The sequence below is a fragment of the Ochotona curzoniae genome, unplaced genomic scaffold (assembly GCF_017591425.1).
Source record: "Ochotona curzoniae isolate NIBS_2020 unplaced genomic scaffold, NIBS_Ocur_1.0 patch107, whole genome shotgun sequence".
Taxonomy (NCBI): Eukaryota; Metazoa; Chordata; class Mammalia; order Lagomorpha; family Ochotonidae; genus Ochotona; species Ochotona curzoniae.
The window spans coordinates 609893-622333 of NW_024466648.1; the positions used below are offsets into that span (position 1 = coordinate 609893).

The 12441-nt window shown below is 39.0% G+C and overlaps 1 protein-coding gene across 7 annotated transcripts in view; it reads right to left on the minus strand.

Moving 5' to 3' along the window:
• Nucleotides 1–12441, minus strand: part of LOC121166291 (sodium/calcium exchanger 1-like) — a 55442-nt gene that overhangs the window by 10330 nt on the left and 32671 nt on the right. For all 7 annotated transcript variants that reach the window (XM_040995425.1, XM_040995423.1, XM_040995424.1 and 4 more), the window contains one exon: nucleotides 7609–7884. In XM_040995425.1, the coding sequence (XP_040851359.1) occupies nucleotides 7609–7884 (276 nt within the window). The remainder of the gene's footprint in view (nucleotides 1–7608; nucleotides 7885–12441) is intronic.

Consider the following 12441-nt stretch of genomic DNA (forward strand, 5'->3'; position numbering starts at 1 on the left):
CATTCTCACAGCTCAGGTTTTCTCTGGAATCTAGTAGCAATATCATTCTTTATGTGACACCCGTGGCCATGGGTAAGAGTAAGAAACTGCATTTACACGTGTTGTCATCAGTTGCCCAAATGGTCAAGAACATTTAGAGTTTATATATGATTAAATATGTGTGTTACTTTGAAGTTCTGCAGGGATAATTCCAGTTTTTTGGGGGGTAATTTTTCCCCCTTGGCATTCTGTAATATGCTACCAAAGGTCACTATTGAGAGAATGGGAATGAGATTATTTTAAATTAGGTATAGATCCATATATGCACAAAATAATAAGTACCAAAAATATTTTATACTTACAGTTTGTAGATAAATGCCCACAGAGATTTTATGATGGATATTGAAAAAATATTTTACAATACTCATGCTAACTCCTAGCATCATACACAAATCTGTCATTTTTATATTAAAATTACTTCTTGGGAAAGTCTGAGGAAATGATAAATCTAGAGTCAGAAGGTACGTTAGTGATTGCTTCAGGCTACAAGTGGGAACTAAGGATCACCTGTAAATGGCCATGAGGGACCCACAGGGTAAAAATGTATTTAAAAACTGGATTAGAGTAATGGTAGAATGACTCAGGGAATTTTCTAAAAATTGCCAAATGGTATATTTCCAATAAGTAGATTTTTTTGGAATGTAAATTATGCTTCAATAAAGCTGCTAAAAATTGCAAGCTGAGTCTGTGTTTAAGAGAAATGAAGGAAGTGGTTCTTGCAATTTTTCATTTTCATTACCTTATTTTCAAAGGAGGGAAGGGAGAACTGAAAACCATCAAGTCAGTGTTATTGACGAGGCATTCCTGGGAGATCCATGCTCTTGTCTCCAAGGAACAAAAAGGCCTAATGCTTGTGTTATACTGAATGCTCCGTGTCAATGGAATATGCCTTGAGACTGAAAACAACATCTACAGAACACATGGATAACATCAACCCTGCACACAGCACACACCCACATTGTCTCACACCGGGCAGAATGTCTCTGTGAAGTGTTGTATCTTTGGCCTCAAGAATCTAGGAAGCGCAGACAGAACATGATGAAATATGTTAGTTCTTTTCCCTTATCCTGTGACTTTGTGAAATTAGTGATGTGGGGTTGGGGCACTCACCGAAAGACTGTGGGCCTTCAGATTGAGCATGATACACGCTGAGTATCCCTGATTCCTGTGCTTCTAGAGGATATCATTTTTTTTAAACATTCCAGTGTGATCTTGGCAAAACTGAATGCCAAGTATTCATGCCACATTATCCTTTGAGTAAAATAGATCAAGTAGTTTAACTATCCGGAAAAAAAAAAAAAACCACCCTAAATACATTTAATGTTAACTCTTCTTTCAAGCAGAAACTAGAAAGGATCTAAATGATTTCGAAATGATCTTTTCTATGTCCTTACAAATGTCATGGTCTCATTGCACCAGCCTCTTTCCTGGTGTTTTTAGCACAGGGTAAAGGACTGTTGGGGAGCCATTTCTAGAGCATGTCTTGTAGGACCTGGTGTTAGGTCTGCTTTTGCTGCATCCTCTCCTCAAAATGTTTTGCTCCTGTAGGCTTCCGTCAACTCAAATGGCATCACCTACTCATGGGAAAGTGTGTTGGAAAGTACACACAGAGCATTTTACTTCCTCCAGACAGGGTAATAATAAAGTTAAGGTCCTGTGGGAAATCACTGGAGTGACTCGGGCAGCCCAGTGCTGTTCCTTGTGCAGTGTCCTTGTGTGGCCTGACCTTTTGGCCTTACTACAGATCTGAAGGTCCATTTTTGGCAGGCCTGACCTTTCCTGGTAGCAAAGAAACTGGGCACTTATTAGAGTGTCTGAAAAAAAATATATATATATAGATGAGTGCCCCTCAGAATCCTCTTGGGGGAATGGACACATAGCCTTTGGGAAATCTTAGCTTAGGACAAAGTAACTTTTTATTTCCATTTAAGTTGATGGGAAGTGTTAATTATGCAATTAAATATGTATGTATATACATCATAGCAATTACACTTAAATTCTGGTTATTAACTTGAAAATGCCAATGTTCAAAGGGAAAAGCTTGCAGAAAGGGAAATTGTGGGAAACCAACAAATGTGGAGATATGATTGAAGCAGAAAATAGGAAATTTATTTTCTGTGTTTTACCTGCTCTTTACCATATAGCTGAGTCAAAAACACCCCAGGAGGCCTATTTGCCAGTACACTAAAATAGAATGAGGAGAGATTTAATTTTTTTGAGCATATGTTCTAAAGGTATTTGCTATAGATGATTGAGATCAAGCTAAACCTTAGTAGAATTAAGCAGTTGGCCTCTGGAGGTGTCATACATGGCTCCTGCTAAGTGGAAGAGGTGGGGTTAGCTTGAACTCAGGTGTGTCTGACTCCAAAGCACACATTCTTTTATCCCCTCAGTGCCAATTCATGAAAACTGCACGAGGATAATATCTGTAAACTTGTAGAGACCCATGACAGCTGTCAGTCTGTGGATGCTGTGCTGAGAATACCTGTCTGTCTGCAATGGGAAAGTATGAAACAAAAGAACAGTCAGTCTGGTTCGCTCCTGTTTCTCCATGTGGCTCAGATGGGTGTGGAAACTCAGAATTGTCAGGTATAATTCTCTACTACCAAGTGTGTTTGCTTTGTGTGGGGTATTAAATTTCCTCCTGATTATCTCTTTGGTTAAGCAAGAACATGATTGCTGATGAGATCTTGGTAACTTCTTCCTCCTAACCTGTTTTGCTCAGAGACCAGAACACAGCAACTTAATTTCCAAGCTTCCAGGAACCTTTGCTGACGATGACTGTTGTGAATATTCCAAATATGCTGCTCCTGGGCCCTACTGACCCAGTGCCTGGGGAGCCTGGAAAGGATTACCTTGGTATTGCATCCTTTGTCAGCTAGGTTTCAAAGAGTGTCCTGTTGTCTCAGTGCTCAACTTTTATATGTAGAGAATGCTCAGTGTTTATGGGTTTGCAATTGTGTCTTCATTTCTGAAAAAATTTAAAGCATAGGATCTATCTGGTGTTTTGGATGCCAACTGGAAAAATAGTGCCTGAAGTTAAGGAACTTCAACATAAACCTACTGTTGTATATTTTAAGAGGAAAATACTTAAAAAAAAAAGAAAATAGTACTATACAAAAAAAAAATCACAAATTACTTATTGGGAAGAACACATAATATTTTAGATATAAATATATTGTAGCATGACAGATTGGCTAAGTATTAAATTAAAATATCAAGAGGTAATATGGATCCCACAACTTACCATGTATACAAACTTATATATGTACAAATAATTTTTTTCTAATGAGTCTGAAATTCCCTATCATGAGGAGTCTAGGGCTTCCTTGCCTATGAATAATGAATGGACTTTAGAAAAGGCTACTATTATATACATTCTACATGGGGCTCCTCATCCATCCATAAAAATGTCATTCAAATTAGGGTGCCTCCTGTAGGTACAGAATACAACCTTCATAGCCATACAAGCTATTTTAGTGTCCAGTGAGAAATTAAGCAGTAAGACACAATGAACTGCAAAGTCTTCATTACTTAAGCATGCCATTTGATATCTTAAATTTGATCAGTGTTGGAATGAAATGGAAAATAAAAATATAAACCATCAATAACCAATCATTTTTGTACAGTATGAGAAATTGTTTTCTAGAATGATTCAAACAGAAAATAAGCATTTTTAGGAGACTGATATAAGGGACAAAAAATGAACGTTGGGTGAAGGAAAAAATCACTTCACCTCACTTAATAAAGTTAATTAAAATAATAGATGATGTAGATGCAGTGCTTATAGCTAGCAAACAGCAGAACATTGTGGTAAAAATTTTTAAAAATTGTGTTCCCTGTTCATAAAGTTCCATTTGATCTCATTTACTGATGACTAATAAAGTGATTTGAGATTCATGATACTATAATCCTCCATCAACTCTGAATCACTGTGTTGTACCATTCCTGTCTTATAGGCGTGAGCAAAGCTTTATGGTGTATAATGCTTAGATGTCTAGAGTCCCAAATTCCGTTCTGAAGTTCTTACCACCACACCGCTTGGCGCATACTCATTAAAAATCCACCAAGAGATCGCAGCAAATTGCTAGGGTAACTATTTTCCCATTAGATTCTCATACTGGGGTTCAGAAGTCAGAAAGGAATAGGCCTCAAAAATAGTTTACATTTATCTTCAAATAATCTGGTTGCTTTTGATAAGGCTCGATGAAAGCAGTTTGCGTTTTTTAATGCTATTAAAGATGAATTCATTTTTCATGAATTCAAAATTTTTGAAATTTATGCATATATTTTCATCACACGAAATCTCTTGAAGTTTTACAATATTCTTTTGATGCATGAGTTTTATATTTTGCACCAAAATTAATGTGGCTTAATTCCAGTTTTCATAAAATTTCTAAAGCATACTTTTTAAAAGACAAAAATGACTTAAAAAAAAACCCTAAAATTTTCTTTCCTTTCTTGTCATGCCTTAAATTCTCTAGAAGGAAAAAAATTCCTATAGGTTTCAAATGACAAAAGCATACTCTAAACTTTAGAAGGAAACAATCTTACAAAGGCAAAGCTGAAGAATCAGCTTAGATTATTAAATTTTAAACCGTTCTTAGGACTGAAGTGTCAGTGAGGGAAGGCTATGGTGGGGGAGTCTTCAAGCTCTTGTAGGCACAACAGAAGTTGAAGGCCAGTGAAGACCGCTATGAGTCCTTTTCTACCAGGTTGCAGTGAACACTGTGTATCACAAAAGAGAGGCTCTGTGCCACCCAGGAGGAGAAAGCAGGGCATCAGGCACGACGCAGAAGGAAAAGGACCAGGATGTCAGCTGAGGGAACAATGGCTCCAGAACCAATCCCAGTTATTCATAGGCCATAAGTAAAGAAGATTAGCTTTCCTAATTTCTTCTGCTTGTAGCAACTGGTCTTTGTTGTTTTTGGTTGTAATATTTTTGTAGTACTTGTTGTATTTTTAGTTGTCACAGGATGTAACAACAACAACAACAACAACACTGCCCCGAATTAGCAGTGTTGAAGAATAAAGTCAGAAACATTGCATTTATCTACAATCTTGCTCTGTTTGCACAGCAGATGTATGGGAGGGAGGAATGCCTGTTTATAAGAATATAATTATCTGAGATTACCTGTACACATATTGCTCTGGGAGCATGCTGCAAGTTAATAGTGTAGCAAATTACAGGAATTCTCCCAATAACAGCAAAGTCATCTGTGCTGCAATGGGTAGCATTTACTGAAAATATGGAAACCATTTCATCAACTAATGACTCTGCTGCATTCTCCCAACGCGAATTCTTACCTCTTAATGTCTCTATCTGGGTTCTTGGTAGACTGTAAGTGGTAGAACAAGTGGCTCTTGGAAACATTAAGGTTTTCTGTAGTCCCATATATCTTGTTACAGAAAGATAGTTTCAATTATATGCCTGCTACCCTTTTCAAAAGAATTTGTTAAAGGAAGAGATACACTGAGGAATTTTGGAAGGTTGGCAAAAAGAACAGTGTTAGACAAAGCATTTTGAATTTTAAAAAATCAGGAACAAAGATTTCTTCAGTAGGAAGATTTTTTTATTTTGAAAATGAAGTGCATTTGATAGAAAAGACTATTGTCTTTTTAGGAATGCAGGCTAATTTTGGCCAAGTGTCACACTAGACCTAATTTTGCCTTATAATTTGCACATCTTCCTCCGGGGTTAAATCCATTGCCAACAGTATGTATTAACTTGATACCATTTGATGTATTGGCTTAAACCTTAGGGTAAGTGGATCCAAAAACACATCAACCTCAGATAGAAGCAGTGGACAGCCATAATGTGTAATTCCTTTAGAGGTGTGTGTGTGTGTGTGTGAATGCTGTATAATTACATGTTTCTTTAAGCAAGAGTGATAGAATTATTAGTACAAATTTTGGGTTGAGAGGACTTGCTCCCCTCAGAGGATCAAAAGTAACCTTGAAAACTTTACTCTGACACCCACCTTAGAACAAGGTTAATCTCCAAATCCCTGGCTCATCCATGGACTCAGCTGGGTACCAAAACCACATGGGACCTCTTACCCAGGATGCCCCAAAGCCAATCAGCTGGATAATACCATGTGGTACGGCTTACCAGAATACATGTGAATACTTTGTTGGTGGTCACTCAAGTGTCTAGATTTATACTGCTCAGATCCTATCAGATCCTCAACATAAAGGACAGCATTAAGAATTACTAAGTTATTGAATTCCTTCTGTCTTGGATGCTTAACTCATGTGTACTTCATAGTCATTTTCTCCAATATTTACCGCAATCTTGAATGTTAAGTACACAAGAAAGAGGTCCAGAGAGGTGAAGTAACTTCCACAGTCACTGAGATAATAAGTATCTGCATGGAGATGACCTTGTGACTTCCAGTGAAAAGAAGCTGTCCTATGCCCTAGTGACACCTCAGCTAATGATTTAGCACACACACAATGGTGTTCTCATCAAATTGTATTGCCTACTGACAACAAAGCCATCTGGTTTTGTGAAGGGACACAAAGTATGGTATCCATACACTGATGAAATGGCCTGATGACACAATTCTCAGAATACATTCCTGTGCTTTGAGTGATACATGACTATCGATGACATAAAATCTACTTATTTTCTGTCTGAAACTAAAGCCAGGTTGCCAACTCTGGCAAGTCTTAGGAAAAAAGAATACCATTCATATTAAAGTTGCAGTAAGGGGGCTGCATCAGCAGGCTAACACCTGTTTCAACCCTATTTCCTTCAGGCCCACTCTGAGGCTCCCTGGCCTGCGCTATGGTACAGTGTGTGAGTTTTGTTGGTCAGCGTTTAGGCTCTGCATATTTGTAGATGGAACTAGTGCTAAGACTCAGGTCCAGAGTTAGCTCAAAAGCTTGTGATAGGTATGAGTCACCTGTGAGCTTGAAAATATACAACTCTGGGCATTACCACTATATTACCACTACATGTCCACTAGGCTGGGATGGGTGGTGGGTGAGTGGGTGGGAATACAATAGTTAGAGCTTGTAAAGGAGCCAGCATAGCAGGAATCCCTTAAGATATGTCCACAAAATGACTCCTCACCCTGCTTCATGCTTGTCCAGGGTTACTTTTTTCCTAATCTTGATCAAGGTTACTTCTATTTACTTGTATTAATTTGTGGGTCAGACCTCCAGGAAGCACTTTACTTCAGTTACACAAATGAGTACAGGTTTCACGAAGTCCTGCAGACTTTGCCCAGTGTATTTAAGGCAGAAATGTGTTCTTCAAGATGGATATGGTTTTGAAAGCGCTCACTGTAATAGATAGCTGATGTGAAAGTTTATCCATTGAACCCTTCTGCCCTCTGCATGCATACCCTCAGGAATGTTTTCCTGTCAACATCATGCTGCTGACCAGCTTTCTGACCTCAAGAAGTGCCAGGACAATGTTCTGCAAGTGACATTATTTTTATGGACTCTTTCCCTTCAGAGTTCTAGTTCGTTATAAAAGCTCTCGAAACTGTAGGAAACAAAAGGACAAGAAGGGAAGTGAGCATCTGCTTCTGGGAGAATTATATAAGAATGTGTCCCTACCTGGCACCGAAGTTCCAAGTGCAACAAACACCACTGCAGTCACGGAATCTTTCAGGCCAATGGTGCATCCAAAGTGGGAAGCCAGGTCTCCGATGAAAGCTGTCAGCAGGCCAATCATGAGGATGGAGACGATGAAACAGGCCCAGCCATTCCAGTATTCTGTAGGGGGGACGAAGGCAAAGAGGACCTTCCAGAACACGGTCAGAAAGTGCATCACGTAATCGAAACAGGAGGGCAGCTTCTCCTCCCCACATTCGTCATCGTCGTCATCTTCTCCTAGAAAGGAGTAAAGAAGATTTTATCAGAGACTATTGCTGCAATCTCCCCTTTCTCAATGGCACCATTCCACAGTGACAGGAGGCCATCAGAGGTGGATGGGTTTCAGATTTAAGAGTCAGTCAACCAATTAATGGTCAGGGTACAACCAGGTGGCTCCTTGGTCAATCACAAGAACTTATTTGTCACTGAATTCTGCTCACATGCAATTAATACTCTCTTTCTCTTTTGAGATTTGTCACTTCCAAGACTTGATAGCATTTTCTTCCAAAAGACTGGAAAGCCAAGAAGGAAGCCTTGTTTTTGAGGAGAGGTGACAGTGGATGGAGTTCTTCTGGATTTATTTCTTCCCAAGATGAAGTCCATTTCTGGGAATAAATGGTTATACAATCACCTAAAGGACAATATTCAAACAGGGCCCTTAATCATGGCTGTGGGCTTTGCCTATTTTTCAAGTTTCATCTCCCGTAACTATTTCAAACTCAAACTTTGTACTAGCCAAGTGGCATGACTTGCATTTTCCTCCAACCATATGTACTTTCTTCTACTTTTGTTCCTTTAGAACTCAGTGTTCTCAGTATGCCTAAATCTATACATACCCTGTCTCATTCATCCTTTAAAATTCATTTTTCCTATAAATCTTTCTCTGATCCCCTTCCCACACAAACAATCCCTTCCCCAGAGATCTCAAAACTCCCCAACTCATAATTTTACATCTACTTGTCCTCAAAGTGTGCTGTCTGAGGTAGGAGTACCAAAATGTGTTGGGAATACAACTTCTCATGCCACTGGATCAAAAACATAGGGCAAGTAGTTGGGCTAAAACAATCCCTTTTACCCTCTACTGAATTATGATACATGCTTATGGTTGGGATCCATGGCTCTGCGTGACACCAATTCCCTTTCCTTTCTTTCTTAGCTGACTGTGAACTCATCTTTGTGTCTATAATGTTTTGTATCATCTGCCGTATTTAAACCAGGGCACTGGTGTGTCTGTTAAAGGGATACATGTATTGCATATCTATGTCACAATTTCATCACAGCTGTTTGTACACAAATTTCACCACATATTGTCACACTGTATCAATGCACAAATGGCACAAACCTTGCTATTTCAGGAACAAGGAGGTAAATAATATTAATCTGAAATGCAGATTACACCGTGATGTGAGAATAATCCAAATTTACATACTGTCAAAGGAGAGTGTTGACTGTCAACTTCTCTTGAAATGATTGCAACTATCATGTATCCCGTGGCCATTTTGGAATGAAGAAGTCTTCAAAGACTCGTTGACACACACTTTGACCTTGTCATCAGGGATCTATTTTACTTTTCCAGCCAGTGTAGCTGGCAGCAGGTGGGGCTCGTGATGTTCTAGCTGACTGTGTGATCTCCGTTTGCTAATGTGCACTGCATATATTTGCTTTTCTTGAAGTGCTCCATGGTGAGGCCATCTGCTATCAACCATGTCCAAGAAAAGCCCTTGAAAATATTTGAGGTTTGGGGGAACACTACTTTTTCACAAAACATGTGAGACATGTCCCTTTGTCACCTGTCTCTGTCTTGAAGAGAGAAGAGGTCATGGCTTGCTCTCCTGATCATGTGGTCTCAGTTACCATATAAATGGGCCTTGGGACTCTATGTAGTACTCAGCCTCATTGTCTGAGGCTTTGAAAAGCCTCCTGTAAATCACTCCATAAAAGCTCCAGTAGATGCTTCATCTTAGGAGGCTGAGGTGGGATCTTGAATCAGGTTGGCTGGCTGAAATGTGTAAGTGAGCAAGCATTGTTGACAGCCTCATCCAGTGTACATATTGCACAGGTATTGCATCTTTTTAAGATCAATTGTGTAAATGGAGAAAGTGTTATTTCATATCAATACTGATAGCTTTAGTGTGTCTTCTGTAAATTCACACGTTGAAACACTACCCTCAGTAGTTCCAAATGGGGCCTTGTTTGGAGATAGGGTATGTAAGTGCTAACTAGAAAGTGAAATCCTGAGTGTGGGGCCTAGTTTAATCAGACTGATGTTCTTTGAAAAGAGGAGCTTAAGACAAGCAGGGAAACATGAGATGTGTTTACACAACTGAAAGATGATGGAAGGACCAAGAAAGACAGGCATTTGAAGGCCAATGAATGAGACCTTAGCAGGGAGCAGGGAATCAAACTTAGTGACACCTTAGTCTTGGACTTCTGGACTCCAGAACTGTGAAAAAAAATAAACCTGTACTGTTGAAACTTCCCACTGTTTTACATTTTATTGGAAATAGCCCTGGTAAGCTGACAATGCAGTCCTTAGGAAAACTCCATCATGATATTTGAGCCTGCTGTACCTGTATGGAAACGTGATACTGTGGGTTACAAATACACGAACCTATGTGTCAACTAAAAATGTAGGGCCACTCAGTGTTTGTGTTAACTTTTGTTTCATTACATTTCTTCTTTTTTACTTTTCTTCCTGCTTCTCTAATTTGCTACACCTAAGGTCCCTGAAAACTTGGTGTGAGAACTGCAGTCTGAAGAGCTAATTTGCAGGAGAGAAGAAGAACAGAATTATCACAATTTTCTCCCTTATTCTCTCCTTCTCCACTCCTTACTCCAAATGGAACAGTACTAAGGAATGCACTAATCTATTTACATTTATTTTGTATTTGATCCTTTTAAATGTCTATATTTGTGGACATGCCGTAATTTCTCAGGACATAGGATTAAAATGTTTGGAAAATACTGAGTTATAATGAGTGAGACACGTGGACTCTATTGCTTTGGATTCTATGAATTTACTTAATTTTGGGAGTCTAAGCCTTCTATTTTGAAAGTAATGAAGAAAAACTTCTCAGGAGAAATGACACTTATAATCCAGAGTAGTTATTTGTCTTCAAGTAGGAAGTAGCACCTTTCCCACCAGAGATGTGCAGGGAAATACTTAGATCATCTCTCCAAAGTGTGTGTGGATATTTGAAGGTAATGATTATGCTAGCTATCATTATTTTCTGCCACTTAGAATTGTTAGTGTTTCGCTATCATTATTCAATGGCTTAGTCAACATGCCTGGTCCAAAGGTTACGTGGTAGGTTTGTAATAACAAAATTGAATCTTGCTCTCTAAAATTAACATTATGATCTGCTCATATAAAATGTGTATGTGTTTAAGAGAAAATGAGAGAGTGAGTAGAGGGTGGGACTTACTTCTGAAGGCTTCTGACGTTATCAGAAAGCTTAAATGTTTTCATGTGTGAGCCTGGCATGACAGGCCCCTGTGTTTGATAGCATTTCAGAGGCTAAACTGCTTCTTGTCCTTTTCTCAAAAGTCTCACTGCAGATTTTACATCTTAATCTCTAGGTGAGATGCCATTTCAATATTAAAAGTGAAGTCTGTCATACTTGGTGCACAATTATCCCATCTAGGGGAAGGACCAAGAAATAGGTTAATGTATCACCATCTGGACGATGTTTACATCTTGTTCTTTTTAAGAGCACTAGGCATTAAACATCACAATAAATAACTTCCTACCTTCCAGATCCTGTGAGTGTCCTTTTTGTGACCTCAGAAATGATGATAATTTGCTGGTACTGTGTGACTGCCAGCTCAGGGAGCCTGGAGGCTACACTAGCCTTTTAGGTCCCTCCTTTATGGTAACAAAAGCAACAGGTGGGTGGGTTTGCTTTTATAGACTCCCAAGTAAACTCTCCTTATCTCAGGATCCTCCTTTTCAGCTTTATGGATTCCACTCATGGAAAAATAAACAAGCTGTATTCGATTAATCCCACCTATAGTCTTTTAAATGACTTCCTTGTTGCAGTTACTAAATATAACTAGGAAAACAGGCAAATCATCAAAAGTGCCAAGAATGGAGAAGCCATTACTTCAGCTATTATAACGCGATGCTAGTTGAACTGCTCCCTGCTGCAAGGGATGAAAACAAAGGCATCATCACCACAATTGACCATAAACAGAAACCCCCAGTTTGACACTTGCAGATAATGTGGTTTTTAAAGTAAACAGGTGTTTGTTGACACACATTTCCCAATGGTTTAGATTAAAGGCAAGCTCCAGAACCTGAAGGCAAGGCTTCTGGGTATAGTGGACACTTGTATCAGAAATCTACAGTTGACTTTTAGCTCAGATAGCTTTTGGGGGGGATCAGGAACTTTCTGAGCCTCAGTTCCTTTTCTGTTAAATGAGCTGTCACAGAGCTATTGTGGGGACCGGAAGAGGAAATGTCCAAGTCCTCTGTAATACTGTAACCCCCTCCACAGATATGCCATATTCCATTATTGTACTTGTCAGAAGAAAACAGCAAATCAATATAACCGGAGGAATCCTGACTCCACTGGATCTATATTCTGCTTGAATAAGCCATTATCATGGCAGTTCCCTTGAGCTGCTTGACTTTAAGAAAAGAGGCAGGGAACATGACAGGGACTCCACGAAGTGCAAGCACTGAGACAAATGCTTTCATGTTTTTTATCTTATTTCATCCTTACAAAAACCCTATAAGATAGGCATTATTAATCCAATTGTACAAATGAAGAACTTGAAGTTCAGAGAATTGGA